Source organism: Pelobates fuscus, chromosome 7, assembly GCF_036172605.1.
Source record: "Pelobates fuscus isolate aPelFus1 chromosome 7, aPelFus1.pri, whole genome shotgun sequence".
In the NCBI taxonomy this organism is placed as follows: domain Eukaryota; kingdom Metazoa; phylum Chordata; class Amphibia; order Anura; family Pelobatidae; genus Pelobates; species Pelobates fuscus.
This window is the reverse complement of record NC_086323.1, coordinates 118,797,658-118,812,880: the sequence shown is the minus strand read 5'-3', so window position 1 is coordinate 118,812,880 and position 15,223 is coordinate 118,797,658. Positions and strand designations below refer to the sequence as shown.

Below are 15,223 nucleotides of genomic sequence, written 5' to 3'. Positions count from 1 at the left end.
AATGCAGAATCAAATCTCATTTTTATTTTATTGTGCTTTTATGGAGCTCATAAATAAAATCATTAAAAGGAATGCTAGTGAGATTGTTGTTTTTTATTTATGTCCTCAAGTCTGTTAATCATATAATGCAATTACAAAGATTTATGAAACTTTTGATGTTTCTCTGGCAACCAGGTTGCTAAGGACCAATCCCTTGTCAGTTCATGCATAATTTGACACAATGTAAGGGAACGATATAATTAGCAGGCCTGAGGCAGTGTGCATCAGAAGGAACGTTCAGTTTGTAAATAATGAATTGTAGGCTGTAAAAAAGGGACATGCAGAAATTAAAATATTATGCAAATGCTTTTTTTTTTCATCATGTTCCTCTTTCAGTCATATATGTTGGGGCTATATTTTACAGTAACAGAGTTCTAGCACTTCAATGACTGTAAGACCCTTCATGCTATATTTAGCTTTTAGTCTAGTTTAGTTGAATATTTATCAAACTCGCAGGTTGGCTGTTAAATCATATTACATCATAACATATAACATCTGAATGAACCTATATGTATCTGTTTATCAAACTAGCTCTATATGTACCGGTCTGTCAATATAGCTTTAGACGCACTTTCCACTTAGTGTATGTATCACTGCAACATGTGGCACAATATAAATAACAGTCATTATGTAATTTAACTGTAGCCACGGTATCAGGTGTGCTGACAATGATCAGAAAGCATGTTTCCTATCCACATGGAGGAGCTAATACCACTGACACCTGAATTCAGGAATCATTTGCAGCCATTTGTGAGTGTTCTTACATTTCTCACAACCCTTCCATGTTTTTATCTCCATCCCCTATTATACGGACTACTAGCTGTTGCAGAACGACAATTCTCATGTTGCTTTAACAGCCATGATGCTAGGTAATGCATAGTGGGATTTGTAGTTCTGTAGCAGCTACTTCCTGTCCACACCTGATCAAGGCTGATTAAGGCATGCAATTCTCACCAATCTCAGGTAGAACACACAGAAGCAATTAGATATGAGTACTGTAGGATTAGAGTGTTATGGTCTGAAAAGTTCCAAAAGTGAGGCAGGCACCATGGAAACCCCTGGATTTAGCAGGAACATTCAATTTATGAATACTCCACTTTTACAACTTTGCACTACTTTTCATATCCCAACCCTTTGATAAAACCCTCTTTAATGTCAATATTTAAAGGAACACTATAGTCACCAGAACAACTACTGCTGAATGTAGTTGTTGTGGTGTCTACAGCCTGTCCCTGCAGGCATTTTAATGTAAACACTGCCCTTTCAGAGAAAATGCAGTGTTTACTTTGCTGCCTAGGGACACCTCTAATGTAAGTCATTGAGACAGCCACTAGAGGTGCCCCCTGGGTCAGTGCTGCACAATTTGCAGCACTGACCTTCAGCATCTCCACGCTCTGTATAGAGGCCCTGAACTTTCCCCATAGAGACGCATTGAGTCAATACATTTCTATGAATAGGTGCTGATTGGCGCATGCGCAATATCCTCCCAATGCTTTTGAGAAACCATTGGATTGCCTGAGATCGTTAAATTTGATGATTTTAGCCAAGGGGGCAGAGCGTGGATGAGCCATGACCAGAACAGTGTAGCGATGGAATAAGGTGAGTAAATTACCTTTTTAATTGGAGGTAAGGGGGGCCAGGGACCTAAACAGCTATTTAGACCTATAGTGTCAGGAATACACGTTTGTATTCCTGACACTATAGTGTTCCTTCAACTAAGCATAATCCTACAGTTAACATTCCAGGACATTAGTCTTCAACCTACTTTGCGAAGAATATTCACAATTTCAAGTTTTGTTTCTGCTTCAATGAAAGCAAATGATTATATGTTTGCAAGCTAATAATGCTTACTTTGGCTACTACCTTCTTACAGACGCTGAACACTCTAGCTAAAGTGATGATGTCTATACTGATATGTTTAGTTTTACCAGTGTCACAGTAATCAATACAGGTGTTGGCCACTTTGATCAATGCTATATATTTACCAATGAGTGGAATAGTGGTGGCATAATCCAGTGTTTGAGACAATATTTAAATATATGCTCTAAGAACTCTAGAAGAATATATTTTCTTTCAAATGAGAAAAAAGCAAAGAAATACCACGTCATACAAAAACCCTTGTGTCGCTGACATTCAGATCTTCTGTAGCCACCTCCTCTCCCCACAATTTCCTGTTCAACTTGAAACATTTATAGATGTAGTCCTCATGTGTGAGGACATGACTCCCGGACAATAGTGAGCAGAACATATCAGAGAATGAACAAACAGTGAGAGAGAGGACAGGTGAGAGAGAATTAGAGGGATGCAAGCAGAAGAAGCATTGATACATCATTGACTTACAATCAGATTGTGATGTGTCATGATTGAGGTATGGAATGAAATAAATCAGTATAATATTAATACCTGTGAGTAAACTATGACATTCTAAGAGATGTTTCGAGTATATTCCATTAATTCCGCAGTTTATAATAAAAGGAACATACTCAAAACATTAGGGGAATAAAATACGCAAAGAAATATCAATAGGGAAAGTGTGATCTAAGATTTTAGCGTAGGGCAGATGGCGGGAGGGCAGGAGATATATATGTTCCTTAGTTTAAAAAAGAAAAAAAATCTAAGAATTACAGCTCTGAGGATGTGGAAAAGGTAAGTATTTTAGAAAGAACAATGGTTAGGTAGACATGTATGTGAAGTGCAGCGTATCAGGAGACAATGTAAGTGTGCTTAGAGGGGGAATATGTGAATGGTAATATATTATGAGACAAGGCTTACAAGAAACAGGTGGGTGTATGTAGAATAATGAAAGATGTTTTTGTAATGTGTGGTTTAGCTATGTGAGAGCAGAAGGTTATATTTAAAAGGACAGCTATGCAGAGAAGTGTATGAGTAGTAGGAAACATATATAGGGTTATTCCCTGAATAAGGCATTCCAAATTTTAGACCAAAAGTTGAAATTGATTCTCAAATTTAGCTGTGTATCTCAAGAACTGTCATTTTAGCCTGATGTGTGTGTTGGTGTTCTGCAATATTTTGTATCATAACTAATGTTACTGTAGGAACTAAATAGTACAATTTCACTGAAAATGAATCTTACTAAGCATATGGTTGAATTATATTGGCTCAAGCAGGGTAATGGACCCAGACTATATGTTTCCATGCTCGGCCATGTTAACAGATCCAAGGATAAATGGTTCATATTTAAATGTATTCTAAAGCCGACAACCATGTATCGAGGTGTTCACAGTATCTATTATATACTCATAATTGGTCAATGACACATCGGTGTAAATGCTGGTTTAATATCAATGCAATTATTTAGCGTTATAAAGCATTCAATATTTTAGCCATGACAACTTTTTTCGAAGTCTAACGCAGTAACTATTGTTAACACAATTCAGAGTTTGCTGTAAAAACAATCAAAAACATAACAGAGCTACGAATATTGATTATTAAAATGTTCTTTAAGGAAAATCCTTTAATAAATGAAATTTTATTACAACTTGCAATTGTTTTTCATTATATCTTACTTTTGTTCTATATTATTTGTCATAATTTTTTCCAATTAACATTTTGCTATTAGTGGAAAAGGTAATATAAATGAAATACATAACACAACAATCACTTATATAGTAAGTGTGTTTTATTTAAACTGCCATAGCATTAATTTAATGTTATTAAGCATTACATGTTTGGCTTAAATGCTTGGAAGATACTTGCAAAGTCACTCAGATAAAAAAAAGAAGAAAAAAAAAAGAATACATTAGATTATTTCTAAGAAGCAAATTAGCAGGTACTTTTAGGACACCCCAAAGCCAGTAAAACAAAATCCAAGGCTGCCAAATGGATGAGCGTTTCGGCATCTAGTCTTCCTCAAGGGGGATATTAATGATCTTAAAGATCCCCCTAGAGCAAGGTTAGACGCCAAAATGTTGGAGTTGCTGTATCTTCTGCTCTGGGTTAGTATGCCTATATTGTTATGGGTTTGTGGGTTTATTAACTGAGCACTTATTTTTGTATTTGTTATGTATGTAGGTATGTCATTTTCTGTTTACATGCCTATATTGCTGTTTGCACTTTATTTTTACCATTTTTATCAAATCATTAATTAACTAAAATCTAAAACTGCAAGTTTAATCTGGTGTGCTTTGGGTTATTCTCTATTATGTGAATGGATCTGGTGGGGGAACAGATTTTCCCATAAAGCACCCAGCACTCTTTCACCACACCATATTAAGGTTGAGCGCTCACTATATAATCGCACTCTCAACTTCTTCAACCTTTTTTCCCCCTCTCTAGCACTCAAATAACCTAACCCAGGGTAAGCAACCTTCATCACCCCAGATGTTGTGAACTACATCACCCATGATGCTTGGCCAGCATTATGTCTGTAAAAGCATTATGAAGGATGTAGTCCACGACATCTGGAGTGTCAAAACTGCCTAACTCTGGTCTAAAATCTGGTTTCTTCTCATCTTCAATTCTCCTTTAGCTCTACTTGGTCACTAACTTAAATTGTATTTTTCCCCAGAATTAAAGCAGTATGTCAGGCAACAGATACTTCCCGAAAAACTATGTGCTGATATTCGTGTTTTTGCAGACGGCAGTTCTTGGTAATTATCCACAACATTAACTTTTTCATTTACTGCAAAGGACGATCACAAATAAAGTAGAATGTTATGTTCTACAGGTTTTAGTGTAATTTATACTAACTGCAAAGTTGCTTTAAGATCTATAGCGATGTTTTAGATGCCATTCTGGTTATTTGCAGAGCAGTGTCTATTTCATTTTCCCCAATCACTATATTATTGTAATTTTGAAGTTGCTGAAACATATATTAACCTCACAATATTTTGTATTGATTTTTTTTTTTTTTATCACCTATTCTTCGTAATCGTTGTAATTGTGATTTTTTTTTATACCTTTATTTCACCTATAATAGTAATGACATATCTTTAACAAGCGAGGAGAGAAATGTATACTGCCCAACAAAGGGCCTTTTCCATGCTCATCAATAAAATATATTAACCTATGTAAGCATCTTTAATATTGAGATCAACACATATATGTAAATAAAAAAATACAGAAGGGTTTTTGTGTTTTGAAATCTGCACATTTTTCTTAGTTCTCTGTCCATTAACACCACCAGTTAGTGCTTATTATTTTGCAGGGTGCTCAAAAAAGGAACATCTTCTAATTACTTGTCACAACAGCTCCACCGTACAAGTTACTCATTGGGGTTTATGTACTAAACAGTGAATTGTAGTACATTTTATGCATAACACTTTGTTTTTCAATTCAGTATAATTTGCTCTTTTGGGATTAAACCCAGTAGTGTTTCCATTCAAATGACTTTTGACATTTGACAGTTAATTCATAACTACTTACAATATTCTTTATTTTTTCTGTGCATGGAAATAACAAACATGAGTAAAGTGCCACAACAGCACGCATAGTGTATGCATCAATATTCACAATTTGGCATCGTAGTACTGCACATTTTTTTGTAATGTTGTTAACAGTTAGGTATAAGCAATTAACATTTATAGGTATGGGTTAGGTTTTGTACATTTTTATGGATTAACTGTACAAGCCGGAGCATAGGCCTGTAGATGCAGGCTGAGGACGTACCCAACCTAAACCAATATCGCTGGCAACAATTATACAAGCTTGGTCCTTTCTTATTAGCACTGACAAATTAAGAATACCGAAACTTTGGTTATACTCGTGTAGTTTGGAGTGAGTATTGAGTCGTACTTTGAATGTGTGTGGGCTAATAAGAGGGAGGTATTCACACTGTGTATGTTACACGCTATACTTCTTGATGGTCTGTCGGCTATGGCAGTGTGCTGAGTCGTAGTGTAATTGGGCCATGAGTGCCAGGAGGGCAGTGGAACGTTAAAAGAGGGCCCTAGTCACTAAGTGTCCCTCGCTTCACTGGTCATTGTGTGGGGGGAGGACAGGTGCGTGTCGGTATCAGACGGACCCATATGTGTGTATTGGGTTAAACAGATGTAAGGGTCGCTGAGGTCGTGTGAATGTTAGCGTCAGGAGCAGTTGAGTGTCCAAGGAGAGTGGACGTCGTATGTAATATATGATCAATTGAAAATTAAACAAAAATTAAACTAAGTGGCTTCTACTGAAGTCGATTGCAAACGTGTTCGCAAATAGCGTGATAGTTCAAAGCAAAACATTGAGCCTTCTTGTTTGGGAAGCCTACTGCAAGTGGGGCTTCGTTCAAGTGGCAGTGTCCCGCTCCCCTCTGGGGACGAAAGGAGGTACGTCAACGTCCCATGTCCTTCGGGGCTGCGTAGCAGGATCCGGCCTAGGCAGGCCTAGGTGTTCCAGGAGTTGCAGGCCTTCGGAAGGGTTCGTAGCTTTGTGGGTTTTGCCGTCTTTCGTGCACATCAGTGCTCTTGAGTTAGTCCACCGGTAAGGGAGGCCAGCCTTTTGTAATTGCTGCGTAATTGGGCGCATCGCTTTCCGCCACAGTAGCGTAGCCTTACCAAGGTCTTGATAAAAGGTGAGTCTCAAACTGGAATGGGGTGTTCCCCCGTAGTGCTTGTAACAGTCTTTGTTTATCCGCAAAGGATTTGCAGCATAGAATAACGTCCATAGGTTGGGAGTTTGGTGTTTGCAGGGGTGTCGCGATGCGGTAAAGTCCGTCATGGGCGAACAGTTTAGCGTGCTTGGTGGGGAGAATAGCTGCTATGAGTCGCCTGATGAGGTGAGGCAGTTCTTCAGCTGGTACATTATCCTCAATTCCCCTTATTTTGACATTGTTTTGTCTGCTTTTGTCTTCCAGTGCGTCCAGTCTAGCTGTGATGTGGGAGTGAGAGGTTTGTAGCTGCTTTAGTGCTTCCCCCTGGGTGGCCATGTCCTGTTTTGTGTCTGCAGAATCCTCCTCGGATGCTCGGAGGCGTTCTGTTATGGCCTGCATTTCGGCTTTCACCAGGTTAAGTTCCGCAAAGAACATGTCCTGGAAGTGTGCCAAAAGGTCGTGAATGTCCCGCTTTGTAACAGGCGGTTCTGGGTCAGGTGCAATCTTAGTACCTTTCTCCGGTATAGTGTCCACCACTGGGCCTGGTGTGGATTCCCTTCTGGGGGATGCAGGCTCCCTTGTGCGGGTCGTTGCGGTCAGCATCTGGCTGATGTCATGGTTGGAGGCTCCCGCGGCCGGGGTCGGCTTTTGAGATTTGCGGCCCATCGGGGATCCTGGTATGGACCCGGTCTCGTCCGCTTTCTGAGGGAACGTGTTCCAGAAGTCTCCGTCCCAGTAGTCTCCATCCCAGGAGGTGATGCGTGGTAGTCGCGGAATACCCGCTCGGTAGGCCCGAGGTACCTTGCGCCGGATTTTTGCGCCCGTCGGGCATAAAAAAGGCATCCACTGGTCCGGGATGGTATCCCCTGTACGAGGGTGTCAATTTTGGTTTGGATTGCCCGGTAGTGTGACGTTTTTTGGCAGATTTTCGGGCGATGGTCGAGGAGCTGGGTGAAATGGCGTCTGCTCCTGCACGCCGTTGGCTCCGCCCCCCACAATATTCTTAAATGTATGGAATACGTCTTTCTTTTATTCCATAGGATGAATTGAAAGTTTGCAATTAACATTTTTCGGCTTTAAGCCAAGCTGAACTATGTATAAAGTTGCGTAAGTTAGGGACTGCATCAAACTTGTTGGTAATTTTTAAGATCTAGAATCGAAACCTAGTGTTACTGAGAACTACTATGGTAAACCTATGAATAAGAGCTAAGTATTAGCATTAAACATGTAAGGTGATGGACATCTTATGTTTGCACTTATTGGTCTTTAATGTTTACACAATGTTTGTGGTCATTGCGGTGTTTCTATATCCTTTTAGATTTTAGATAAACGCTACATTTTATACTTACTTTAAGTAAGTGAGAGAGTCAATCTTCTGAGTATGTATTTTACTACGGTGAAGCTTAAATGGTTTCTCCAAAGTCCATGGCCAAGAAATTTGGCAGTGCAGTGTTTCAGAATACTTTGCCAGAAGCTAGTTACACCCCACGTCACAGAACACTTTGGTAGCCTGAAATCCTGTTTTTGACTGCCAAATGTAAATTTATGTGACAGGCGTAATCTGATTGAAGTCTTGTTTCCCCTCCATCTCTCCTTGCAGCCCTCCAGCAGCCCTCCTACTAACCTATCCGCACAGTTTAGTTATTTTTTAGATTCCTTACCCACTCACTCTTCCCAACCCATACCTGATCAACAAGCATGTTCAACAAGTCTGAGAAGACTTTGATTGGACTGTGCAATGGTAGGAAACAGGAGCGACAACAGGAGTTTTGCATGGCGCTGGATTGCAGGTAAGTAAAACATATTTTACTGCTTTTTTCAAGCATTATGGGGCGGAAGGACCAAAAGAATCATACTCAATAGAGCATTAATAATAGTAATAAAACAATTATAAGGGTTGGAGTAACCCTTTAATGCCATCTACTATTAGCGAGTCAATAACAGTGACCTTATGTAACATGGAGGCATCCATGAGTTACTAATTTCACCAACAGCCATTTTACCCACTTGTTGGTAATTGCAACAAGCCTAAAAACATTCTCATTGGAGGGTATGTGATTATTATGGAAGGAGGCAGAAGAGTAGGGGCATGTCAATGATGTATGTGCACAGGATTGATAAGCAGTTCTGTAATTCAACCTGTGATTAAAAAAACAAAAACAGTGATTAAGAAAGATTCTTAACAGGCAGAAATGACGTGCGGGGGCTGGTGAGATTAAGTAGGCTTTACATCTCCTGGCTGGACTGGCCTTAAACACTACCATGATCGTTTCCCTAGCTCTAAATAGATCGCCCCATTTAGAAAACAAAGAGTTTTACTTACCTATTTCCAGCACTGAGGATCCCTCGGCACTGCTGACCTCTCCTCCCCAGGCGACGTCACCGAAGAGGCATGTCCTCCTTTGGTATGGTCCAATCCAATGCTCCTCATAGGCAACGTAAAGAGCATGCATGGTGAGTGCCGCACAGATTCAACCTTTTTCATTGAATCAATGCTTTCCCATGAGGCTTCTGCGTGACTTGACTTTGTTTTACTGACAGCAACTAGATGAGGACTTAACCTTCCAATGTAAACATTGCCGTTTCTAAAAAAACTGCAATGTTTTACATTGTAGAATTAAGGGTACATGACGACTGCACCCAGATCACTTCATTAAAATTATTAAAATGACTATAGCGCTCCTTTCGGAATGAGCAACTTAAACTATTGTGTTTGGAGCAATTATTAAACCTGTATACATGGTAAGCTGCTGAGACTTTCAGCCAATCCCACCAACTAAAACATTCAGGAACAATTAGAACTCTATGTTTTGGGTAATACAGTGTAAAGATACTTTAGTCGCACGTACTCTGATTATAAATATATTTTTTGCACCAAAACATGAAAAAAATGTTTTCCTTAATCAACCAGTATAGAAATCGTAATGGGCAGGACTTACACGATTTAAGAGAATTAAAAAAGGCTTAATTCTGCAAAATACTGGACTACTTAAAATGATGATATTGATATTTTAATTAATAAAGAACAGAAAGAATTACTTTAGAAGCACAGGTGTGTAATAGTGATGTCCCTAACAGTTCACCAGGAACTGTTCGCCGGCGAACATAGCTTGTTCGTGGCGAACGCGGTGGGCGAACATATGCGATGGTCGGTCCGCCCCCTATTCATCATCATTGAGTAAACTTTGACCCTGTACCTCACAGTCAGTAGACACATTCCAGTCAATCAGCAGCAGACCCTCCCTCCCAGATCTTCCCACCTCCATGACGAATAGGGGGCGGACCGAACATTGCATATGTCCGTTCGCCACGAACAAGCTATGTTCGCCAGCGAACAGTTCCCGGCGAACTGTTCGGGACATCACTAGTGTGTAATAATGTAACAAGATCATATCATGAACATATGAGTCTAAACACAAACAATACTAAACACAAACAATACTGGTTTTATAAAAGATCGTAAGTTGGATGGTGTTTCAGAATATAAACACCACTTAATGAGTCCTATAGCCTTGATAACCTCATGGTTTCCCTGCTTCAAGTGTCCTGTCAGAAAGGACCTTCAGTGCAGCAGGAGGTATTGTCACTGAGAAGAGAAGTCGCCTAGGTAAAAAAACGTCTAGATTACCTCACCTTTATTAAGATGAATGAGGGATGGATCCCGAGGAGACTGACAGTGGGCGATACATTTAACTAAAAAAGGCCTGATGAGGGGGACGTATCACGCCCGCCGCGTGATATTTAAATCCCTAGCTCACCCCAGTACCTTGCCCTGTCGTGGTTTGCTGTTCCTGGTTTCCTGAGAGTGCTTTATCATTGTGAATCTGATTTCCTGGTATCCTGATCTTGGCTTTTCCATGGTTATTCTGAATTCTGGTTTCCCTGACTTGGCTTGTGTAAACGGTATTGTGTATTTTCTGGCTTCCTTGACCTCGGCTTTCCCTTTGACCATTCTCTGTCTCTAGCGTATTAGTCCGGCCATTCTAAGGTCCGGTTTACGCTCTGTCCTTTTATTTTCCTTTTCTTGCCTATGTATATGTTTACATAGTTTCTGCGTGCTGGACCACACTAGTAGTTGTGACATTGGGATTAAACTGATAAGAATAGTACTACTTAACACACCACTCCTATCTGGTGGCACATTAGATTGCACGCGCAGTGCCCCAAATTTGAAGAAGGAGGACCGACCAAGCATCTTTTTCCATCTCCCGGTTCCTAAAATCGATGCCATATAACCGTCCCCTGATAGGGGACGTAACAGGGATTAAACTGATAAGAATAGTACTACTTAACACACCACTCCTATCTGGTGGCACATTAGATTGCACGCGCAGTGCCCCAAATTTGAAGTAGGAGGACCGACCAAGCATCTTTTTCCATCTCCCGGTTCCTAAAATTGGTGCCATATATAGACGTCCCCTGATAGTGGACGTAACAGGGATTAAACTGATAAGAATAGTACTACTTAACACACCACTCCTATCTGGTGGTACATTAGATTGCACGCGCAGTGCCCCAAATTTGAAGTAGGAGGACCGACCAAGCATCTTTTTCCATCTCCCAGTTCCTAAAATCAATGCCATATACACGTCCCCTGATAGGGGACGTAACAAGGATTAAACTGATAGGAATAGTACTAAACACACCTTATAATAACGCAGAGAGAGGCAATGCAGAGAGAGGAGTCTGAAGAAGAGGAGTCAGAGGAGGAAGGTGGCTTTGAGGAGGTGGAAGACCAAACACAGCAGGCGTCCCAGGGGGCTTGTTGTCACCTTTCGGGGACCCTTGGTGTTGTACGTGGCTGGGTGGAGGAAGAGACCTTCAATGACATCAGTGAGGACAAGGAACGGGACATGGCTAGCTTGGTATCCAACCTTGTGCAAATGGGGAGTTTGCGTTTGTGCAAATGGACTGTTTGCGGTTGTTTGCGGTGCGTTAAACGGGGAGTTTGGTCTGTCACTGTGAAGCGGGCGTAACCCTTACACTACCTGATCGATACAACATCATACCTGATGTTTTAAAGCAGGTAATTCCAAACAATTTAGGAATGTTAGGTGATTTATGCCCTTTATGGATTAAAACCAGACTCTGCATCAACTATGTAATTTTCCATGGGAGTTTTGCCATGGATCCCCCTCCGGCATGCCACAGTCCAGGTGTTAGTCCCCTTGAAACAACTTTTCCATCACTATTGTGGCCAGAAAGAGTCCCTGTGGGTTGTAAAATTCGCCTGCCTATTGAAGTCTATGGCAGTTCACCCGTTCACGAACATTTGCGGAAGTTTGGGTTCGCCGTTCACGAACCGGAAATTTTATGTTCATGACATCACTATCTAAGACACAAACATAAACGTACTAACATAGACACATAAATTCCCAAACACAAGCAGATATGCACACTCATTCACACTCACACAGATGGATATTTTCACGCAGGTACACATAGGCAGATATGCATTCATAGACACCCACAACCCACAGACATGTACATAGACACACACTGACAGATAAACAAAGATTCACAGACACACATGTACAGAGAAACAGATGAACTCCTAGACACACAGAAATACAGATACATACATCTCCAGACATCCCCTATCCCCCAACACAGCCACTACCACTAATTAAAGCACTATCCACTTCACAATAGTCACTATCCTCCTACTACAGCCACTATTGCCACATGTTCCCAACATTAGCCCCTATTCCCCCACAACAGACGCTACCACCCCCACTGAAGACAGCATCACTCTATTACAGCCCCTATCACTCACTACAGCCACTACCCTCCCCACTAAAACCCCTATTCCCCCATGACAGCCCCATATGCAACAGAAGAAGCAGCTCCCATACACAAAACCCTAAAGAAATATTCCCACACACATACAACACCACAAGCAGCCTCCACACAGAAACAAACTTCCTCTCCCACTTATCATCCAACCGCCCACCTAGTCACATTTAATATATATATATATATATATATATATATATATATATATATATATATATATATTTAGTGCATTGAGGAAACTGACCTCGAGGGAAGCAAGGAGGGTAAGTCCAGCCCTGCTCAGTCATACATGTTTTGTGCTCTGCACTAATCAAATAAATAGGACCCAAAATCTAATGTAGTCTTTAATACCCTACTTTTTTTCTAACACACAAGCTTTTAATAATAATAATAATGTTTTATATTTTTTTTACATTTAATTAAATAAGGGAACTAAATATATAAGGGAATACACTAAGACTTCTACATAGTTAATTATACACAATATTTTTGGAGTAGACCTTACATTATATATTTAGAGAGCTCCAAGGTAATTTCTTCATCTAGGTATCAGTAAAATAATACAGACTGTGATCTCTATACACACATTCTCGTATTATACACCTCTAACCTATTTCTTTCTCCATTCACTGTTTCACTGTTTATATATTTTTTTCACTCTTTCTTGTTATTAATACTCTATTTCTTTCTATCTCTGCAGGAGACCTGGACTGTACATATAATGGCTTTGATGTTGTGTCTTGCACATGGAAATTTGAAAAAGATTTTGGTTCCACGCCATGTGTTCTGAATGCCACTCACAGCTCCATAAGGTCAGTTCACCTGCCCTTGTCTGCAGATGCTAACAAAGACTCCAATATAATTTTTTTTGTAAAACAACAAGGGTCATAAATTGAGGGCACTTGAGTATATGAAATAAAGAGATGCATACGATAACAATAATGGTATAATAATAAAATGCAAAAAAGTCTCTAATTATATAGACAAGATACAAGTAAGTACAATAAAACAAATAAAGAAAGAAAAAAAACACCACCAGTAAAAAGGTTTGCCGATTATAAATAACGAGAGCAGATATTTCTTACACATATAAAAAATAAAAAAGAAGAAGAAAATAACCCTTATATTTTTGCAGCCTCACATCCAGCATGTTACCAAATCCTGTAGATTCCATCTTAAAAACATAGCCCGCATCCGCCCCTTTCTTACGCAAGATGGTACCAAAGAGCTTGTCCATGTTCTAGTAATTTCCCGCATGGATTATTGTAACCCTCTCCTAATTGGTCTTCCCAAAAAAGCGTATTGCCCCGCTACAATCTGTAATGAATTCTGCCGCCAGACTGAAAATTCCTCTTTAGTCGGTCCTCTCACACCTCATCTCTTTGTCAGTCCTTACATTAGCTTCCTCTATCCTATAGGAGTCAATTCAAAATGCTAACCCATACGTATAAAGCACTGAACAATTCTAGCCCCTTTTATATCTCTTCACAGATCCATAGGAATGCCCCTTCTCGGTCTCCACTCTGCCCGTGACCTTTTCCTATCCTCTACATGCACCCATACAGCCAACTCTTGCTTGCAGGACTTCTCGTGGGTGGCTCCCTTCCTATGGAACAGCCTGCCTACCCCCATCAGACTCTCCCCTAGTCTTTAATCGTTTTAAAAGTGCCTTAAAACCCATCTTTTTAGGAAAGCTTATGGCCTCCCAGAAAGTAATTTCTACTTCACATACCGGTCTCTTGCTCTCTCCTGAAGGGCAGCACTCTACTCTCTCCTCCAGCTCTGCTTCACTCCCACCTGATTTGATTGCCATTTCTTGTCCTATTGTGTTTTACACCCCACCTCCTATAGACTGTAAGCTCATTTGAGCAGGGCCCTCTTCAACCTATCGTTCCTGTAAGTTTTCTTGTAATTGTCCTATTTATAGCTAATCCCCCTCTTATAATATTGTAACACGCTATGGAATAAATCGGCGTTATAATAATAATAATAGTACAGACAGGCCTGAGGTACCCCAATGGCAATCCTCAGGCTTAGCATAGTATTTGATAAGGCATGCACAATTTTTATATTATGAACAAGAGATAAACAGGGTAGTAAGCTTCCCAGTTAGGTCTATCTAGCTGAAAATCATGATACAGGCTAGGTGCAAACATATAAAGGTGAGTTGTTTGGCAAGGAGACATGCTAGGGCAGGTAATGTACACAAAGAGCATAAAATACTACTACGCTGTGTTAGTTATAAGCATGCTAGACTCACAAGAAAAGTAGTAGTCATTGCTAAACAATAGTGCAACACACAGGTGTATAACAAATACGGAACTGATGTGCCAGTTAAGAGTAGAGTAACTAGAGTAGAAGTTAAGAGTACTTGGTTATTTGATAACATATGTAAGTGAGTTGGTAGCTTGGAGACCTATCTATTAGGTATTACAGGAGGTGCGTTGATCATGCTTGATTTAGGCTAGCGAGCGGGTTATAGCATTAGGATTTTAATCTGTGGTAAATCACATTTAATCTGAGCAATTACTAGTATTATCTAGTGAAAAAGCAAGAGAGTCACGAGTACTTATAAATACGTCTAACTGACTACTGGCTTTATGATTAGGCGATCCGCCTTTAGGTGTTCGGTATCAGAACTCGTCCCCTACTCAGTCCTCATTACTCAGCTGATGCCGGCTCTGGAGGCTTGACAAGTGCGCTGGGAATAAGGGCATGGAGGACTTTGTAGCAGGGTTCTGTCTCCGATGAGCCGTGGGGGTGTTCGCCGCCCGTGCCTTGGTATCGGGTTTAGCTGTGCACGCAAGTGGAGGCACGCTGCAGGATGACAGTGGTAGGACCTGCTTCTTG

The 15,223-nt window shown here is 40.4% G+C and overlaps 1 protein-coding gene across 1 annotated transcript in view; it reads left to right on the top strand.

Annotated features, from left to right (window-relative positions):
• The first annotated feature begins 4,449 nt into the window (after positions 1-4,449).
• The window catches only part of IL2RB (interleukin 2 receptor subunit beta), a 30,632-nt gene continuing 19,858 nt past the window's right edge, over positions 4,450-15,223 (top strand). The window contains exons 1-2 of the mRNA XM_063427453.1: positions 4,450-4,649; positions 13,074-13,185. Coding sequence (XP_063283523.1) covers positions 4,580-4,649; positions 13,074-13,185 — 182 coding nt within the window. The 5' untranslated portion in view covers positions 4,450-4,579. The remainder of the gene's footprint in view (positions 4,650-13,073; positions 13,186-15,223) is intronic.